Source organism: Rattus norvegicus, chromosome 4, assembly GCF_021556685.1.
Source record: "Rattus norvegicus strain SHRSP/BbbUtx chromosome 4, alternate assembly SHRSP_T2T, whole genome shotgun sequence".
Lineage (NCBI taxonomy): Eukaryota > Metazoa > Chordata > Mammalia > Rodentia > Muridae > Rattus > Rattus norvegicus.
Genome location: NC_141537.1, coordinates 162,453,084 through 162,471,641, shown reverse-complemented (window position 1 = coordinate 162,471,641; position 18,558 = coordinate 162,453,084). Strand labels below are relative to the sequence as shown.

The following is an 18,558-nucleotide window of genomic DNA, read 5'->3' as shown; positions in this document are numbered from 1 at the left end:
GATGTGGGTGCTGGGAATGGAGCTCTCGTCCTCTGCAAGACTAGTTAATGTTCTTAACCAGTGAGAATCTCTCCAGTCTTGCAATTGCTAACTGTAAAATCGAACCAAAGAGCATCCCTGTAGTCCGGATGTGGTTTCATCTCCAAAGATTCACATGCTAAAATACTACTCAAAGGTGGTGGATTTTTAAGAAGCAAGCCTGGTAATGTGGTTAATTCTCATCCCTCGGAATGGATCAGACCTAGCGTGAGTGGGTCCATTTCCTCAGAGTAGACCACTATAAACGAGTGAGCTGTGCCCTCTGTGGTCTCTGAAGTTTGTGATCTCTCTCTCTCTCTCTCTCTCTCTCTCTCTCTCTCTCTCTCTCTCTCTCTCTCTGCCCTCCCCCTTCCTCCCGTCTAACCCCATGTATCCCTGACACCTGACATCTGCTCTGAGGGCCCTCACTGGAAGTTGACATTGGTAAAGACTGCTTAGAAATCCAGAACTGTGAGGCGATAAACCTCTTTCTTTTATAAGGAATCCAACGTTGAATATTTTACCATAGCAACAAGGTAATTCTCTGTGGAGAAACCCATACCCATGCTCTTGAATGGGTCTAATTTCTTCTAAGCACCTCTCTTGCCCTTAAACCTCATGTCCCAGCCCGTATTAAAATATCTTTATTAAATCACAACTATGCCTCCTAGGAATCTATGACAACATTGCCAAGGAGACCCCACCACACCTTTCAGGTTAAATAGTAAACGCCATGGGCCTATTATATGGCTCAGTATCAACTCCCATTCTCTGGCCCACAGCCTCTTGCTTCCATTTCATTTTCTCTTCTCTCAGTCTGCAGTGTCTAGGCATCTTCAAACCTCTCTCTCTCTCTCTCTCTCTCTCTCTCTCTCTCTCTCTCTCTCCCTTCTCTCCTCTCTCCTCTCTCCTCTCTCTCTCCATCCCTTTGTCTATGCTAACTAAGTCCTACTAGGACTTAATGCCTTGGCCCAATTATAACAAGAATGCCATGGGTTGGGGTTGGGGATTTAGCTCAGTGGTAGAGCGCTTGCCTAGGAAGCGCAAGGCTCTGGGTTCGGTCCCCAGCTCCGAAAAAAAGAACCAAAAAAAAAAAAAAAAAAAAAAAAAGAATGCCATGGGTTGAGTGATCAGTCGTCATTCCAAGGTATCTCTCTTCCAATGCCAGAGGCTGGTTCCTTGCAATGCCCTCAAGCAGCAGAGGGAGCTAGGGAGTTTTCTTCAACCTCTCAGGAAGGCATCAACCTCCTCTGGGAGAGTAGCCCTTCTGAGCTCACTGCCTCCCAAAGTTCTCTTTCCTTATTGTCATCCAAATTGTTTCAGCACAGAAATTCTGGAAGACCTATCTGTAATTCAGTTCATACAGCCCTGCTCTGGGTCCTTCGCATCTTCCTGTATGCAAAATAGCTCTCCCCATTCCAGTAGCTTCAAAGGTCTTGTTCATCCCAGTGTCAAGCAGTTTGATGTGTTCAGTTTTTCCAAGACTGAGATCTCACCGCTGATCCATTAGGAACGGAATCAGCCCTCCAGATCCCCAGGCTTCGCCTCAGCAGATTCAACCAGCCAGTGATTAGCAATATTAAATAATGGTGTCTCTGCTGAGCATGTAGACATGCCGTTGTTATTCCTGAAACAATGCAGTCTGACAACCATTTGCACAGCACCCATCCTCATTATTGGTCTTTCAGGCATGCTTTGCAGCAGTTGGGAGGCCAACTAGAGGTTACCCAGAAACATCACAGCATTTTCAATCATGGGATTGAACATCCACAGAATGTAGCATCAGTGGGGTGGGGCTGGGGGCGTCTCGGAACCAATCCCCAGTACAGCTTTACTAAAACATTAACAATGGTGCTGGTATGCACGCACAGGGTCTGCAGCTTAGAGCCTTGAGGACAGATGAAGTCCGTGGAAGTCCGTGGGACCTTTGTCCCTTGTTCACCTGGAGCCCTCAGCTCTGGTGACCGCTGACGGATAACTGGCAGCTCCTTACACAGGGAGGAACCTTTTGCTACTGGTGACTTCAATCCCATCTAAACCCTGGGGAGAATTGGAGCATACCATGTTTACCACTAGAGACACAGTAGAAGGTGCTTTATAGCAAGATGGGGAAAGGCTATAGAAAATGTACTTCCCAGCAGGATGCAAAAATCCCAGAAGGAAACAGACCTCTTTCCAGTTGTGAAGAAGAATTGGGACAGTCAGGGCACTGCACAGGGAAGCCTGCTTAGCAACCCTAACCTGGCCTAGTGGGGTCCACTACACCCCAGAGGCCCAGATCTCAGCAAGCCCTCCTGAAATTACTGCCTTCAATCTGCAGATGCTACCCACAGCACCAACACTCACCTTGAAGACAGAGTGGCAGACCGTAGCCAGATTCATGGTCCTGACTGATACGGGAATGCAGTGGGCTTTACCAGAAAGACCCACGCAGCGTCCCTCTAAAGTAGTCACTGTCATTTGGTTGTGGTTGACCCCCAAGGGCTTATATTTTGGAAACCTGGTCTGCAGTGTGCTCTTATTGAGGTGGGGAGACCGTGAAGACATGGTACCTATGGGAGGTGATTGGAAGCACACCCCTTGGACTGGTGTTAGTCCTCACAAAAGCATATTGTAGCAACAGTCGGAGCCGGAGCCCTGAGCTGCTTTCTGCTTCCTGCCTTGCTGTGTGATCTCTGACTCTGCTGAGCAATCCCTCCATGACGCCATCACTTTGATTTGATCCAGCTGCAGTTAATGGACTACATACACAGATTTCTTTTTCCAAAGAGTACCCAGCAAAGGCTATTTTGTAATAATAACACAAAATAGACTAATACAGTTCCAGAAGGAGTAGGAAAGGAGTGGGTTTGCTGTCTATAGTTAGTTTGACTGTTAATACTGAATCAGGAGAGAGCAGTGTGGAATGTGTTGGCTAGGAAAGAATGCTGCGGACTGTGTTGGCCATTGTGATAAGACACATGGACCGAGAGCATGCCTGAAGTGACAGAGGAGCAATAAAAATGGAGTTAGCTATACTAAGAGATGACCTCACTTAGAAGACTATCATTCTCCACACTAAAGTCAAGGGGGAAGCCACAGCTAGATCTAGGAGGCTGGTTGGAGAGTACTGAAGAATCTGGCCTTCCTGGAGCTCACCCACTCAATCCACAGGTTGCAAAGATTCACCAGGTGATTCCAGTTCTGTATGAGGCTACAGTCCTCATTCATTCAGTTCAAGACCATTAACCATGAGCAGACACACTTCCCGTGCCAGAGTCAGCAGCAGGTGCCCTCAGCAAGCACAAGCTAGAGAGTGACAAGCAGTAAACACACACGCCCTGTAAGCACTTTCCCGGTGAGGGAAAAAGACACCTACGGGTGCTCGCTGAGCCCACAACTCACCGGATTTGCTAACAGGATTTTGGCAGCAACCACAGCGGGGAGGCTTCCTCACCAGCAACCCTCAGCAAAGACAGGGAGTGAGAAGACAGAAGAGAGGTCCTGTTCCCAGCTGCAGGGACCTGACTTGCTTGTTCGGTGGATGACAAGGGCCATCCACAAGACATTAATAGCTGCATTGTTTGGATGTTTTGTCTGTGAGGGGGAATGATTTGGGTTGTCTCACGGTTTAAGGGCTTTCAGTCTGTGGTGAGCCAGATCTGTTGGTTCTGGACTCTAGTGAGTTCATGTAGATAACGGGGAGAGAGACAGAGGAGCCCGCAGATAAGATACAGCCTGCAGTACTGGCCTCTAGTGACTTCCTTCCTCTAGCCAGGCAGTAACTCCTAGTTTTCAAATCTTTTGAAAATAGCGAAGCCAGCTGGGGACCAAACCTTCAGCTCTGAACCTGTAGGGACATTTAATAACAAGAGTGCTCTTTCCAGGTAAGAATCTTAAAGAGATTGTTCTGATCTCCTTCTATTGTCAGTGGGTCTCAATGTGTGGGTGGAGACCCATACGGGGATCAAACAATCTTTTCACAGGGGTTGCATATCAGAGACCCTGTCTATCTGATATTTACTTTCCAATTCATAACAATTCATAACAGTAGCAAAATTACAGTTATGAAATAGCAACAAAAGTAATTTTATGCTTGGGGGTCACCACAACAGGGGGGACTGTATCAAAGGGTCTCAGCCTGAGGAAGGTTGAGAACCACTGATCTCTATTTTCTACTTTCTTATTATTACCTATTACTGTATTTACAATAAGGTGAGGAAAAACATCTTTGTAAATAAAAAGATTGGCCTCTCAACCTCGAGTGGATAAGAAACACATTTTAACCAAACAGGCAGACCAGACTAGAGGGTGATGCTGCTTTCCAGGTTTACATGGCAACTTCACAAAAATATGTCCTTCAAGCACTACAGACTTTCTCAAGGTCACAGAGTAAACAGGACTTGGTGTGTGAAGAGGATTCTTGAGCCCCTCTGTTCTAGGCCAGTGTGTGTTCCGTTATTCCACACGCCGGCTGTAGCTTCTCTTTGCAGCTGATGCCTTCTGGAAGCTGCCAAACACCTGCTATGGTTTGAACGCCAAATGCCCCTCACAGACTCAGGTGTTGCCGCCTGGGTCCCCAGTGAGTGGTGGTATTTTGAAATTCTGAAAACTTTAGCAGGTGGGGTCTACAGAGAGGAAGTCATTCACATGAGCACGTCCTCGATAACATCTTGCCCCTGGTCCTATCTCCCTCCCACCCCCTCTCTCCTGACCACCATGAGGTCAAGAGATAAGAGTTCTGACCACTACAAGTTCCTGGCACCATGCTGTGCTCTGGAGAACACGAGACTAAGTAACCCATGGACTGAATCCTCTGAAAGAGTGAGCCAAGACGTATCCTCCCTCCTCTACTGTGTCTATGTCGGGTGTGTGTTAGGCATAGCTATGCAGAAGTAGCCAATAGGATGCTCCAGGACCTAGCTCCCTCCTCTGGACTCCTGGCCTCTGATCCAGTCACAACTGCATTTAGTGAACTCATCTTTCCCCCAAGTCTGCCAACGCCCAGTCACTGATGTGACTTGGAGTCACCGAAGTAAAAGAAAGGTACAAGGCGGATACTCAAGCAGCCAGCCTCAGAGGAGGCAGAGTTGGGTTGGGACAGTAGCCCTTCACTCTGGATCCAGCCAGACCCTGTCCCTGACTATAATACCAAGAGAAGTCAGACAGATCCTCAAAGGTGGACGGTGAGAGTGTGAGAGACCATCTGATTGTCAAAAGATGCATGCTCTCCGTGAAAAAATAGCAGGCACGGCAAAATGAAAAGTTAATTAAAATCAGCATGTGGGTCTCCAGGAATGAAACGGAGGTCCCTTCTGCCTTCTTTGGAACAAGATGGGGCTACTGCCCAGCTGATGAGATCTCCCATTATCTCGTCTTGTAGAGAGGTCACAGATGGCTAGGGATTGGGGGAGGGGTGGGCACAACCTATGATTAAGACGAAGCTGGGGTTGGGGATTTAGCTCAGTGGTAGAGCGCTTGCCTAGCAAGCGCAAGGCCCTGGGTTCAGTCCCCAGCTCCAGAAAAAAAAAAAAAAAAAAAAAAAAGACGAAGCCAGCTGGTAACAACGCAACAATACAACAACATAAGCTTTGGTGGATGAATGGAGGATACAGCAGTTCTGCAGGACATCAGGGGTGTGTGTGGGGCGGGGTGGGGATGGCAGCCGGTGGCTGGAATGGAAAGGCTATCATTTGGAGAAGGAGATGTTTGCATTTTGTCTTGAGTAGGTGTGCACTTGGCACGTAGGTTCCAGTGTGTGTGAGCGTAGAGGCCAGAGGTTGACATCATGCTTCTTCCTAGTTTGCATCTCAAACTTCCCGTTTTCCAAAACAAGGTTTCTCATTGAACCTGGAGCACATAGATTTGGCTAGACTGGCTGGCCAGCAGACCTCAGGGATCCTCCTGTCTCTGCACTCCCAGCACTGGGATTACGAGTGTGCACCACTATGTGTGGCTTTTTAAGTTCGAGCTAGGGATGGGAACTCAGAACCCCATTGCTCACACAGCAAGCACTTTACCCACTGAGCCATCTCTGCAGTCCCTGACTTGGAAGGCCCTTGGAGCGATTCTATTTGGGGAAGGTATGAGCAATGGCTGGGGAGCTGGCTTTGGGGTTGAGCCCTTTCTCTTCCAGATGTTGGAGGCTAGATTTCTGTCCTGGGCTTGTCGTCAGGTCCCTACGTATCTCTCAACTGTGCTCTGAGAAGCGAAGGTTCTCTGAGGCTGAACATGAAGCCTGGTGTCAGCACTGGGCACAGTGGCCAATGCTGAAGACTCCTGGCGAATGAGGTCACTGAACACTGCAGTAACTCCACAAGCTCCCCTGGAACTGTCCCAGTGCTCAGGCGTGGGTGTCGTAGGGACTCATAATTTGGCTCAGAATATGTTCTCCATTGCCATTAGATTTTCTAGGGAGCGTGTTTCTGTAAGGAGGACTATGGTAAGTTCCCTGTGTACATCATCAGCTGAATGATGTCAACACTGATAACAAGAAAACATCCATATGGCATTTTTAGGGTCCACAAAGATGTCTGCCACGTACACGCATTATTTATGAGTTACTCTCTTATCTGCAATACACAAACATTCCCATATGACTGTCAAAGGTTATGCTATCTCATTTGCAATAAAAGCATGCCTGCAGTTACAGGTCCTGCCTGACAGCTGGTGGACGGCCAGGCCTGGGGATGCAGGTGTCTTGCCTGTACCCTTTCATGTTGACACCTTTCTCTCCAAAGCCTTCCAGCTTGGCAGAGAAGCGTTCAAATGGGTGATGAGAGCCTTACATGGAGACTTGGGAGCCTCAGCTCCCATGTGACCCCCTGATGGGTATTGTTACGTTTTCTTGGTTCAAAGAACACAGGACTTTAGATTTAACCACTGAACATCTGTATGGTTGACAACAGTTATCTTAGGTAACTTTAGCCACAGAACATGTTATAAGAACAGGATCTCTATGTTAAGGTCATTTTGGAGGTAATGAAACACACCTCACATGGGGTCTTTAGCAAGGGGCCTGGTACACACCCGATGTTTACCGTGTGCTGCCTGCATTGTTGTTTTCAATCTTTCGAGATTTATTTTATGCGTGTGGATATTTTGCTGCATGAGTATCTATGGACCATGCATGCTGTGCCCAGGGAGGCCAGATCCCCTGGAACTGTAGTGACTGACAGTTGTTACCCATTATGCCATATGGGTGCTGAATCCAGTCACCATCTTGGCCAGACACTTGGCCTTCTGGCCACCAGCTCCTCCTGTCCTTGCTGACACCCATGAACTCACCAGACTCCGCCCCTCCAGCTCTTTTCAGTGGTGTATCTAGGCTGGGAACTACCCTTCCCCTCCTCCCTCCCCTCCTCTCTTCTCCAGCTTCTCCCCTCTTCTCTCTTTGCTGCTCCCAAAACAGGAGGTTTCTTAGCACCAGCCCAGGTCAGTGTTTTGTACATTTACAAATCTGTAAGTTACAAAGCCCTGCTTCGACTCGATCCCCAAACTTCTCATCAGAAGTCAAAAGGAGTTTCTCCTTAATCTCACAATAAACCTTCCTAAGAAATCTTAAATTCTAGAAATGGCCTTTGCAAGGTCACATTCCTTTTCAAGAAAAAAAAAAAAGACATATAAATGACAAACGTCCGCCATGCCTGAAGAAAGAGCTTAGACCGTGAGCAGGCTCCTCACCGTCCATCTGCTCCCCACACCACGCCAGCCTCGCCAGGAAGCTGCCTAAATTCTGTTTCAAAAGACCTAACAGCCTCTCCATCTCCAGGGATCCTGGTGCTGTGAGCATCTCCTGCCGTTTTATCCTTCTGCACCCGCTGCTTCCCTTTGCCCTGTGGCCTGCAGTGAGCTCCCCTCCTGACCTGTTCTGGCCAGTCACACTGAGCTTTCAGAACTGGCCATTATTTCCCCCTCCAAGCCTTGCCCCAGAGCCTCTTCAGTTGTAGTCTAAGCAAGAGCGTGCAAACGCCAAAACCTCAAGGTCTCCCTCTGGACGGACTCAGAACCCGCTTTCTATTACAAGGGATTAAAGTGACCGAGATCAACCGGTGTTACCCTAAAGCAAGACCAGAAACCTGGCAGGGGCTGGGGAGAGTCTGAAGCAAGATGTAGAATCCACTTTCACATCACGGGCCAGGGCTCAGTCAGATGCTGGATCCTGGTCTGTGTTTGGTCCCTCTCCTTAGCCACTCTGCAGAAGGGTTAGCGAGCCAGGACTTCCAGGTATTTAAATCCAGAGAGTTTCCTCCTAGAGTTTCCTCCTAGCAGGAATTAAGCAGGCTCCAAAGCCAAACAAATTTTCCTAGCGGCTTCACCCTATTGGCCATTTCAGAAGAATCCCCAGTCCAAAACATTGTGTTATATAATTACCCGCTCCTGTTGTCAGTAACTTACAGCCCAACTAAAATAATTGCACATGATAAACTGAAGCCAGACAGAGAGGAGGGAGGGAGGGAAAGAGAGGGAGATAGAGGGACAGAGACCGAAGAGACAAAATAGAAGAAAATCAATGTGAATGGTGGTTGTTTACGAGGCTTGTGGGAGACAATTTCTTTACTGTTTCATACACACATTTCTTACTTTCATAATAAAACAATTTTCAAAAAGTTTAGGATAGATAAAGGACAATGATGTGATTAATGGGTCACCTGGGGGGTGGGGAGTGGGGAGTGGGGGGTGCTTGCTGGGCATCTAGAAAATAAGGAAGCCGAGGCCAGGCCAGTGGAGCAATGAGAAGAGGCAGGGGGAGGGAAGAAGCATGGGATGTAATCAGGAAAAGGGAACTGGATAGTTAGTGCTGGCCCAGGATAGACTGAAGGGTAGTGGTGAGTCCAGAGAGACAGGGTCAAGCCTGTGCTAAGTGACTCAGAGTTTATTCTCATGGTCTTTGTGTTCCTTGTTAACGACTATCAGCTCCACTGTGTTGCACTTGGCTGTTTACACTTGCGTCTCATTCATTTTTAGAACCACAGTGAGTAGCGCGTGCAGACTTCAACAGGCTCCTGGATCCTCCGAACCCTAATCCTCTGAATTTAAGTCATGTGGTGTTAGGTGCTTGACTTTAGAAATTGGTGCTGATCGGATGGCTCAGAAGCTCAAGGTGCCTGCAGCCAGGGCTGACTGAGTTCATTCCTCTGAACCCAGGCAGAAGAAAAAAAATCCTCATATTGTAGGGTAGATTTCAGGATGGGAGTTCACGTGGGAATGTGTGACAGGCACTAAGGTAGACACTTCGGTTGCCTAAATGAATCCTACCCAGACTCTGTAAGATACTGTTATACTCCTTCACACACTGCCCTGAACTGTTAGGTAACACGCCTGGGGTCACGCAGTCATTAGACAGTCAGTCCAGAGCATTCTGGAAACAGTATGGCGGCTGGAATTAAAGAGAGGGAAGCAGAGAGACCAGACTGGTGCAGGGCCACAGTCTAGATCCAGGACTCGGACTAGCTTCTTCTTATATGGGGGTTGCGGCCCCGCAGAGATGGGTAACTGAGTGTGAAGGTCTATGGGGCAGCACTGAAGAATGCAGCCAGAAATACCTGAGGGGTGAGACCCTGACTGTGTCGTGGGTGACAGCACCTCCCCTGCCAAGCGATACTTTCTGTTCTAATAGAACATAATGGCTTAATTACAGAGAACTGAGACTACCTTATCCCACCCCTTAGTGTGTTAAATTATTATAGCTTTTAATTGTATTGTGTTAGATGCTTGCTTTTAAAAACTGGTGTTTGGAGTTGGTGAGATGGCTCAGGAAGCCAAAATGTCTGCTGCCAAGGCTGACTGCCCAAGTTCAGTCCTCTGAACCCACACAGTAAAAGAAAGAACCAACTCCCAACACATATCCTCTGATCTCCATGCACATGCTGTGATATGTGCGCGCGCGCACACACACACACACACACACACACACACACACACAAATAATAAAAAGCATTAAAATTCTAATTGGCGTCTGAATTACTGACTTGAGTTTCATTTAAATATCATCAAATGAATTTCGGGCCTGGACATAGGACAGAATTTCCAATGGTTTCTGCAATCATCCTAAAAATACTTCTGCCATTTTTGTACTGGGTGTTAATGGAGGGAGTGTCCTTAGTGTTATGATTATAACATCAAAATCTCGATTAAAGGTACAATGTCAAATAGTCAGCCAACATTTAATTTTAATGTGAAAATAACATACACAGCTGTCTTAATGGTATGCAAAGTCTCTCTCCTCTTTAATAAATTAAAAGATTGTATGCATCAAATAATTATTTTAAAGTGAATTTCATTATGGTTTAAATATTTGATTTGTATTCTTATTTTATAATCTATAAATTCAGGTCACATAAAGTTTGTTGTCAGGTGAAAAGGCTCATGGGAAAACGGTTTAAGAACCCTAATGCAGACTAGCACAGGCATCTAGAAAGTAGATGTCAGAAAAGGGGCTGGGAGGTGTGGTGCTCTGCTCTACCTGAGAGCTGACTTGTTTCTTAGCAACCGCATCTTTTGTGTTTACTCTCTCCAATGACAACACAGGGATACATGGTACCCACAGGCATTAACCCTTGCTTAGAATTGCTCCTGCATATGTAGAAGAAGGCTGTAGATCCTCTCGGCAGGATGTGGTCAGAATCTGCCTGGTCTCGTATCCACTGTATTCCTCATTAAAAACCCCTTGGTCTGAACAAGTCCATGAAGATGCAGACTTAGCTGACCCTCCCTACACATGTCAATCCATCCTGGCTCCAGAGAAAGCAGGGTTAGGATGCAGTTGGGGTGGCACAAAAGTGGCTTTGGTTTCCATGTCAGTGGCCAACCAGACCAGACCGCCTCTGATAATTTTATTCTCTGCTCTGAGCCTCAAATTTCACCTACAAATGGTTTGGGCTGGACAAGAGGGTCTATGCAGTCACTGCTAGGCCTTTGGTTATATGTCCTTGTGCACTGAGACCCAGCACCCTCTTTGGTATTTCTATGGTCATGTTAATTAAGCAATTCCTTGTATGTAAAGTCAGATAGCATATGTCTTGCTGCTTGACTCTGAGCCCTCCGAAGTCAGGATCTATCTGTCCTGTCTTCAGTATGGTTTCCTGTGGCTGAGCCTAAAAGAGCAATCAGTGCCCAGTGTTTGCCATGTCCTTTCCTTGCAGGCCGTTTTCTCTCTGTGGCTCAGGGCATTGGTTCATATGCCTTTATCCACCCCTCGAGTCACCCTGGGGAAGCCTTCTGGTTTACCAAGCAGGAGGAGGTGTATTTATTGCTCAGCTGGACTTCCACAGGCCCTCTTTCCTTGAGGCACAGGGAAAGTGCTCCAAGGAATGCTACCACATCAGCAAGGATCCTTGTGTTGGCCTTGGCTCTATCTCTATCTCTAATCTCAGCCCCATGCCATAGTCTCATGGAAAAGACCCTTATCCGTACCCAAGATAATGATCAAAAATAGGGGGTGGTGCTTCCAGAAGCAAGATGATGTCCACAATGACCACTACCTTGCCACTTTCCCATCCAGGGATCCCCAAACTGGTCCTTGAGACCTACAGCTTCGATGTAGTCTGTGCACAGCAAAATTAAGACAGAGGACACCCAACTGAAATAAACTATCGCTTCTTCCAGACATAATACTCCTGGACATATACAGGAAAGATTTCATGCCAGGGCCCCACAAAGACATGTGACACATGTATGTTTATTACAGAACTAGTCACAATGGCCAAGATATGGAGCCAGTCTAGATCCTGGTCACCAACATACAGAGTGACAAATGTGACGTGGCATGTGTGCTATGTGCGTGGTGGTGTTTATTCTGCCATAAAGAACAGAAGTGTCATCTGCAGGGGACTGAGTGGACAGAGAGATCACTGTGCTAAGTTGAATAGGACAAAGATCGAATGTGTTCTTTCATGTGCAAACTCTGAATAAGTTATGGCAGCAGGGCGAGGGTTAGGTTGGGGGAGGAACAAGTCTAGAGGGAATGGGAGCAGGAGAGGGAGACAGCAGACAGAGAGAAAAATATTCAAGTTACTTCTCATAGACAGAACCAAGATTTACACACACACACACACGAACACATGCACACACACACATGCACACATCTGCTCATGCACACACACACAGGGCACGAAAGCAGGAGAAATCAATTAGTGAAGGAAGGAGGAAGCAGTAGGGAGCTACCTGACAGTGTCAGATCACCCCACCTATCCATGGAAGGAAGATACCTCCTTCAGTAAAAATATTACTCTGAGAAAATGGAACAGGAGTGTTTCCACATCCTTGTTCATTTCTAGGACAATGGGTCACCAAACGTCAGCAGAGCTCACAACCAGAGACTAAGAATAATGTGTCTGTTGCGCTCTTCCTCCTGCCCCCTGACCAGGTCCTGACCCTGGTCAAGGCATTGCAGTTCCTCGATGTTTCTTGCCATGCACGTTTAGAAGGCAATGTCATTCTCAGGTGACATCACTGCTTCTACACTACTGGCCCTTTCTGAGCTCACTGTTCCAAATTAAGTGTGGGAGTACTAGATCCACTAATGCGGATTGTGAGCTCCTGTTTAGCAGTCTGGAAGCTTCTCAGCTCCTCTCCTGCTGAGCCAGCCTTGAAGTTAGAAAGAAATCTGCTTCCTGGGTATCGTTAATGAAAGTTTCACTGTGTAAGCCAGCGGGAAACAGGGCATGAAGCTGCAGTCCCTCATCCCGGAGATGCCTCCACATACGAGATAACCAGCTGATCGCTAACTAGGTACACTACCAGGTTAGCTGATTGCTAACTAGGTACACTACCAGGTTAGCTGATTGCTAACTAGGTACACTACCAGGTTAGCTGATCACTAACTAGGTACACTACCAGGTTAGCTGATCGCTAACTAGATACACTACCAGGTTAGCTGATTGCTAACTAGGTACACTACCAGGTTAGCTGATCGCTAACTAGGTACACTACCAGATTAGCTGTTCTCAAGCTGCTGGCCTGAAGACGGGATACAATAATCCCTTTGGAGAAGTTTGGAGGAAGGCTACAGAATTTACTCCCAAGACATCTTCAGACCTTCCCGACGGTGCTGCAATTATCAGGAATCCTTCAGGGCATGGGACACAAATGCTCTGTCCACTTTCATGAAACCACCAGTGTGGGACAGTAAAGCTTGCCCGTGTGAGCTGACTGCATGGCTGCCTAAGGATCTGAGTTAGCAACAGAGTCAAACTCAGATGCGCAACCTCAGGCAATCAGCTACCGCTCCATAAACATTGCACAGAACGCTGCCCACCTGAGAGATTCTTTAACTATCCCAAGGGCTCCATCTCCATGGCAAATATTTGGGAACACCCACGTTTTACCTCCTACGTTAAAATTCCTAGATAAACGAGTTCTGATCTCTCCATCATTTAGCCTTGAATGAAGTATGAAGAGGGAAACTTTTAAAATTCCTTTAAATTTTGTGTAGTTTATTTTTACATGTATAGGTGTTTTACCTGCATGTATGTCTGTATACTGCATGCTAACAGAGCCAGAAGAGGAGGTTAGATCCCCTGAGACTGGAGTTACAGATGTTTGTGAGCCACCACGTGGGTGCTAGGAATTGAATACGGGTCCTCTAGAAATGCCAGAGCATTCAATTGCTAAGCCACCTCTCCAGCCCCCAAATTCACAGTTTTAAATAGCACATACATCAATATGAAGACGGCCATAATGACTGCCCTGAGACGTGTGACAGAACAGTCACTGCATACACACCCTGATGACGGACGCATTTAGACTGGATGTAAGACTCCCCATAAGAAGTAAGGTAGTGGATCCATGTAGAAGGCAACGGGATTTGCTGCTTCCGTGTAAGACTAAGGGATGGCGAGGCCTTTCCCAGCCTCTGGGAAGAGAGGAAGGAGGAAGCAGCCTTTACTGAAGTAACTATGAAGGTAAAAGCAGAGAAGTGTGTTAGTCACACACATGGGCTAAGCCTCATATACAAGTAAAGTACCACGGTCACGTGCTATGATGTGGCATGGCCTTTGATCCCAGCACTCAGGAGTTCACAGCCAGCCTGATCTATGGAGTTAGTTCCAGAACAGATGGGGCTACACAGAGAAACCTAGAGCCATGAGAGGTGGAGCTAATCTCCCAGGAAGACACCACAGATCTGGAAACTTAGCAGACTACTTGACAGGACAAACTGGAGTGAGGAATCTGACGTTGTCAATGGTGGGAATAAGTGGGGGGCGACACCTACCTTAGCTCCATTTAAGTAAACCTTATGTCAAGACCTGAAGATAGTTTGCGGGAGCACAGGGCCCTTTTGTTGTTGTTCCAATTCTGGTTTGACCATATTGAACAAGTCTTTTGTGTGTGTGTGCATGTTCATGTGTGTGTGTGTGTGTGTGTGTGCGTGTGTGTGTGTGTGTGCGTGCGTGTGTGTGTGTGTGTGCGTGCGTGCATGCGTGTGTGTGTGTGTGTGTGTGTGTGTGTGTGCTTGTGGGGGTCAATCTCATGCATCCTCCCTCAGGAGATGTCCACTTTGATATTTGATATTTCGGGGGCTCACCAATTAGGCTAGGTTGGCTGGCCAGTGAGTGCCCATCCCCAAGGCTCTGCCCATCTTTGTCTCCTGAGCATTGAGATCACAAGGGGCTGCCGCTGCCACACAAGCCCAGCTTTGTATGTGAATCCTGGGATTGAACTCAGGCTCACAAGCACTTTGCCCACTGAGCTCTTTCTCCTCATTTGTCTCTTTCATTGTCATACCAGGGGCAAGTGGACAGGCTGCGGCACTGCCAGAACGCAGACTCTGACCCTAACAACTTCTGAAGTATTTCCACTCTGATGCTCTAAACCAGTGGGTGGCTTCCCGCTTTCACGGGAACTGCACGCTCCACGGGGGCCTTTCAGTTCAACAAGTATTCGGAAATGCTTTACTCTAGACAGACTTCGTGAGAGGGGGAAGGATACCACTATCTCAAGACTTTGTCCTTTTGCCATTTAGACTTCTTCCCTAAACAAACCTGGGCTTCTGGCATAACTTCTCTGACAATTCATAACTCTGTCCTCTAGGGGGCAGCACCAACCTCATTAGGACCACAGTTAATTTCTCTGAGGAGCAAAGCTGGAAAGGTCAGGTAAGCCCTGTATTTCGATCCCTTTCCTGTCTCTGGTTCCATGAGAACAGGGAGGGTACAGGGTACATCATGGTCACCATGTGACAATCAACACAGAGGCGCACAGTAGAAATGTCTATGGTCTGAACCCATGGGGACTCTGTGGTCCCTTTCAACGTGCTACAAGTACATTCTAATTTCCCTCTCCTCTGAAGAGCCAGGAAGGGACCTCAGCAATCACTCTGAGGCTGTTCGTTTCAGCACGTTCATTCTCTACAGTGCCCCTGCCAGCGCCAGCAGCAGCTGCAGGACCAGAGCATTGTCTAAGAACAGCAGGCTCCCTCCCCAGCAGCTCTGTCTGCAGGCTGTTGTGGTATGTTAATGCCACACTGGGGGTGGGGGAGCACCTAAAGCAAAACCCCAGTTACTCAAAGATAACCACAGACTCCAGCTGCTGCTGCATGCAAACTGGGGGCTGGGGGAGGGGGCTGAGGGAGGGGGCGGAGCATCAGTTCAGAACCACCACAGCAGCAAGCAGCCCAGGCCAGTGAGCCTGAAGTTCCCGTCCCTGGACCCATCTGTCATGCCTTCCAGGTCTGACCCTCCTCCTCCCTTCTGCCTAGTGGCTGTCTGGGTGGCATTACCTTCATGAGTGTCCAACGAGGAGGCCACCCAGCTGGCAGGCTGAAGTAGGGATTGATTGAACAATCAATCAATCAGGAATGAGAAAAACTGAAGTCAGGCTTAGCCCATATTTCTGACCCGGCTGAGCCAGTCTCCAGGGAGCTCACAGCGTCCACAGCGGTGGCCTTGTCCCTTTGTCATGGACAGCCATCAGCGCTGTGGGCAGGATGGCTCAACACCTTAGCTTAAGGCCACCACTTCCGGGGCCCTCACTTCCTTCCTTCACCATGCATTGTTTAAAGTCTTAAGACAGCCAGGAACTGCCCCGCCTCCTGACTTCAGGGTGAATCTTTTGCTTTTGCTTCCTTCAGGACCCAGCTGACACACGCCTGCCACTCCAAGGCCACCTGGCAGCAGCTCCATGTTCTGTCTCACTGTCCTAAAAGAGCCTTGAGCACGAGGATGTGACTCTCTCATCTTGGCTCTCAAGTCCAGCAAGGGGCCTGGCATGCAGAGCTTGCTCAATATGTCTGGGCTCTGAGGGAGCAAAGAGGCAGTGAAGCAAACTATAAAAGTGACAGATTGCAAAGGGTAAGTGCAGAGGCCTTCTTTGGCGGCATGTCCTGAATTCTCAGAGACGCTCTTAACTTCATCACGGCCACTGTCACCCAGGTGCATGGCATCACTGATGATATCCTCAGAGAGTAAGAGGTATACTTGTAAACCATACTTTCTTCCCCCCTCCCCACCCTGTGAGGCACAGGCTTCGTTTTCTTAAGCATCAAGCTGTAGAGTCAGAAAAATACAGGTTCGGATTCTCGTCCCGTCTAGTGTGAGCTATGGGTAGTGGTCAAAAGTTGCTGTGGCTGTTCACTTGTCTAACATCCGCCCTCATGAGGCTCAGGCTGCCTACCATGGGCGAGGGTGTTTGGATGCTCTGTCCCCATCTGCTGATGCTGCCTTGGAAGGTTCTGGAACCTTTTAGACTTGGTGCTTAATTGACAGCGGGGGTGGGGGGGGCTGGCCAAAGCTCTCTGCTCCCTAGGATGAAGGGAGCAAGCCATGTTACCACAGGCTGCCACCCCCAACAATAGAAGCCAGTGCTCCTGCATGCCTTCCCCGCCGGAAGCCAAAATAAATCTTCCTGCCTTTACATTACATCTCTTCAGATATTTGATTGCAGCAACGAGAGAAACAAGTAACACGCAGTTCTACCCATTTTTATCGCTGGTTACTAAGCCACTTCCCAGACTGTTCTAGAGCAGCCAGACAACCCAGTCCCTCCTCTCCTTCCCTTGAGAGTATGGACCTGGGGACATAAAGCAAGTTCAGGGTTTCAGACAAAGCCCGAGATGGCCCAGCTAGTCAGGTGAGTTAGAACCCCATTTACAGAGAAGCCAGTCTTCCCGCTCGGGGGCTGAGTACATCAGCCGGCTTGGCTCTCAGTTTCCACCGTGAATGATGTAAGCATTCAGATACATTTCATTCTTAATCACACTGCAGTGCCAACAGGCCATCAGCACTGGTCCAACCATGAGATGCTGGAAGAGGTGGTAGGGAAGTTGTCGATTGGAAGTAGGCTCGCTCGTAGTATTTATAGAGACAAGCGGTATTCAGCTCTGCCAGCTGTTAGAGTGCTACAGGAAGCCAAATTCTGGGTCCTTTGGCTATTTCAAAGATAACTCAGAAATGTTAAATATTATACATATTCAGGCATGATAAAGGAGCCAGTAAACTGGGGCAGCGTTGCCTATAACACTAAACGACAGAAACCATGTCGGCTGTACGGGGAGGGGGGGTCCTACGCAATGGGGAGGCAGATGCAGCTCAGTTAGCAGAGTTCTTGCCAAGGAATGCACAGAGCCCTGGGTTCAGTCACCACGTGTAATCCCAGCAAGCAAGGCCAGTCTTGGCTACAGAGTGAGCTCTGAGTCCGCCTGGCCTACATAAGACGTTGTCCCAACAAATCAAAGAAAATGAGGAAGAAAACAGGATGAGTTAAGTAGGAAAAGGTGAGGTGCAAACGAAGCATGGATGGTGCGGTAGGACTTCACAACTGCGATCCCAGCAGCAGGCAGGTAGAGGCAGGAGGATGATGAGTTTGGTGCCAGCCTAGGGTCCTGCTACCAAGTCTAATGACTTGAGTTTGAGCTTTAGGACTGGTCTGGTTGAAGGAGAGAACTGGGCTTCACTTGTGCATTGTGACACACACACACACACACACACACACACACACGCTAATAATAATAATAATAACAATAAAATATATCTTTAAAAGCAAGTCTAGAAGGATACATAAGAAACCACTGAAAACCTACGAGGGGCAGGTCAGAATGCATAAATGAGGGAGGGACAAAATCTCCGTAAAAGGCAGTTGATTTTTCAACCGCTGTGCCTGAGAATTCAATAAACTGTGAAAGGAACCCACCGCCAGGCTTCAGAGAGGCTGGTGGCCTCAGGCCCTTTGCACGGAGGATTTCCCAAATGTTAGGGAGCAAAACTGGCAGCCAAGAGACTGAACTTTAGGTTTGGGGGGCAGCAGGTTTTGTATTCGTGTCTGTTATCTGGAACTCTCTGGATTGCCTAGTAGGGCACTAATTGAGCCCAGTAGCTCTTCTCCCCCAGGGGTAAGGGACACCCCCACAGCCCTACTTGTCCTGTGACGGGGGAGCGAGAGGAAGGTACTGGTTCTCCTCCAGATCATGGTATGGTGGGGTGCCTCCCTGAAACCAGCTGTAGCACACTCATTTCCAGACCAGGACCAGAGGCCCCTTGCTCCTTCTGGTTTTCTTCTCTCTGATTCTCGCGGAAAGTACAAAAGGACACTGGTAACATTTACCCGTAGACACATCTGTATATC

General features: G+C 48.1%; 1 protein-coding gene across 4 annotated transcripts in view; it reads right to left on the bottom strand.

Moving 5' to 3' along the window:
- The window catches only part of Cracr2a (calcium release activated channel regulator 2A), a 113,963-nt gene that overhangs the window by 77,076 nt on the left and 18,329 nt on the right, over positions 1 to 18,558 (bottom strand). The window contains exon 1 of one of the 4 annotated variants that reach the window (XM_087658924.1): positions 15,719 to 15,969. In XM_087658924.1, the coding sequence (XP_087515050.1) occupies positions 15,719 to 15,724 (6 nt within the window). In that variant the 5' untranslated portion in view covers positions 15,725 to 15,969. 4 annotated transcript variants of the gene reach the window in all.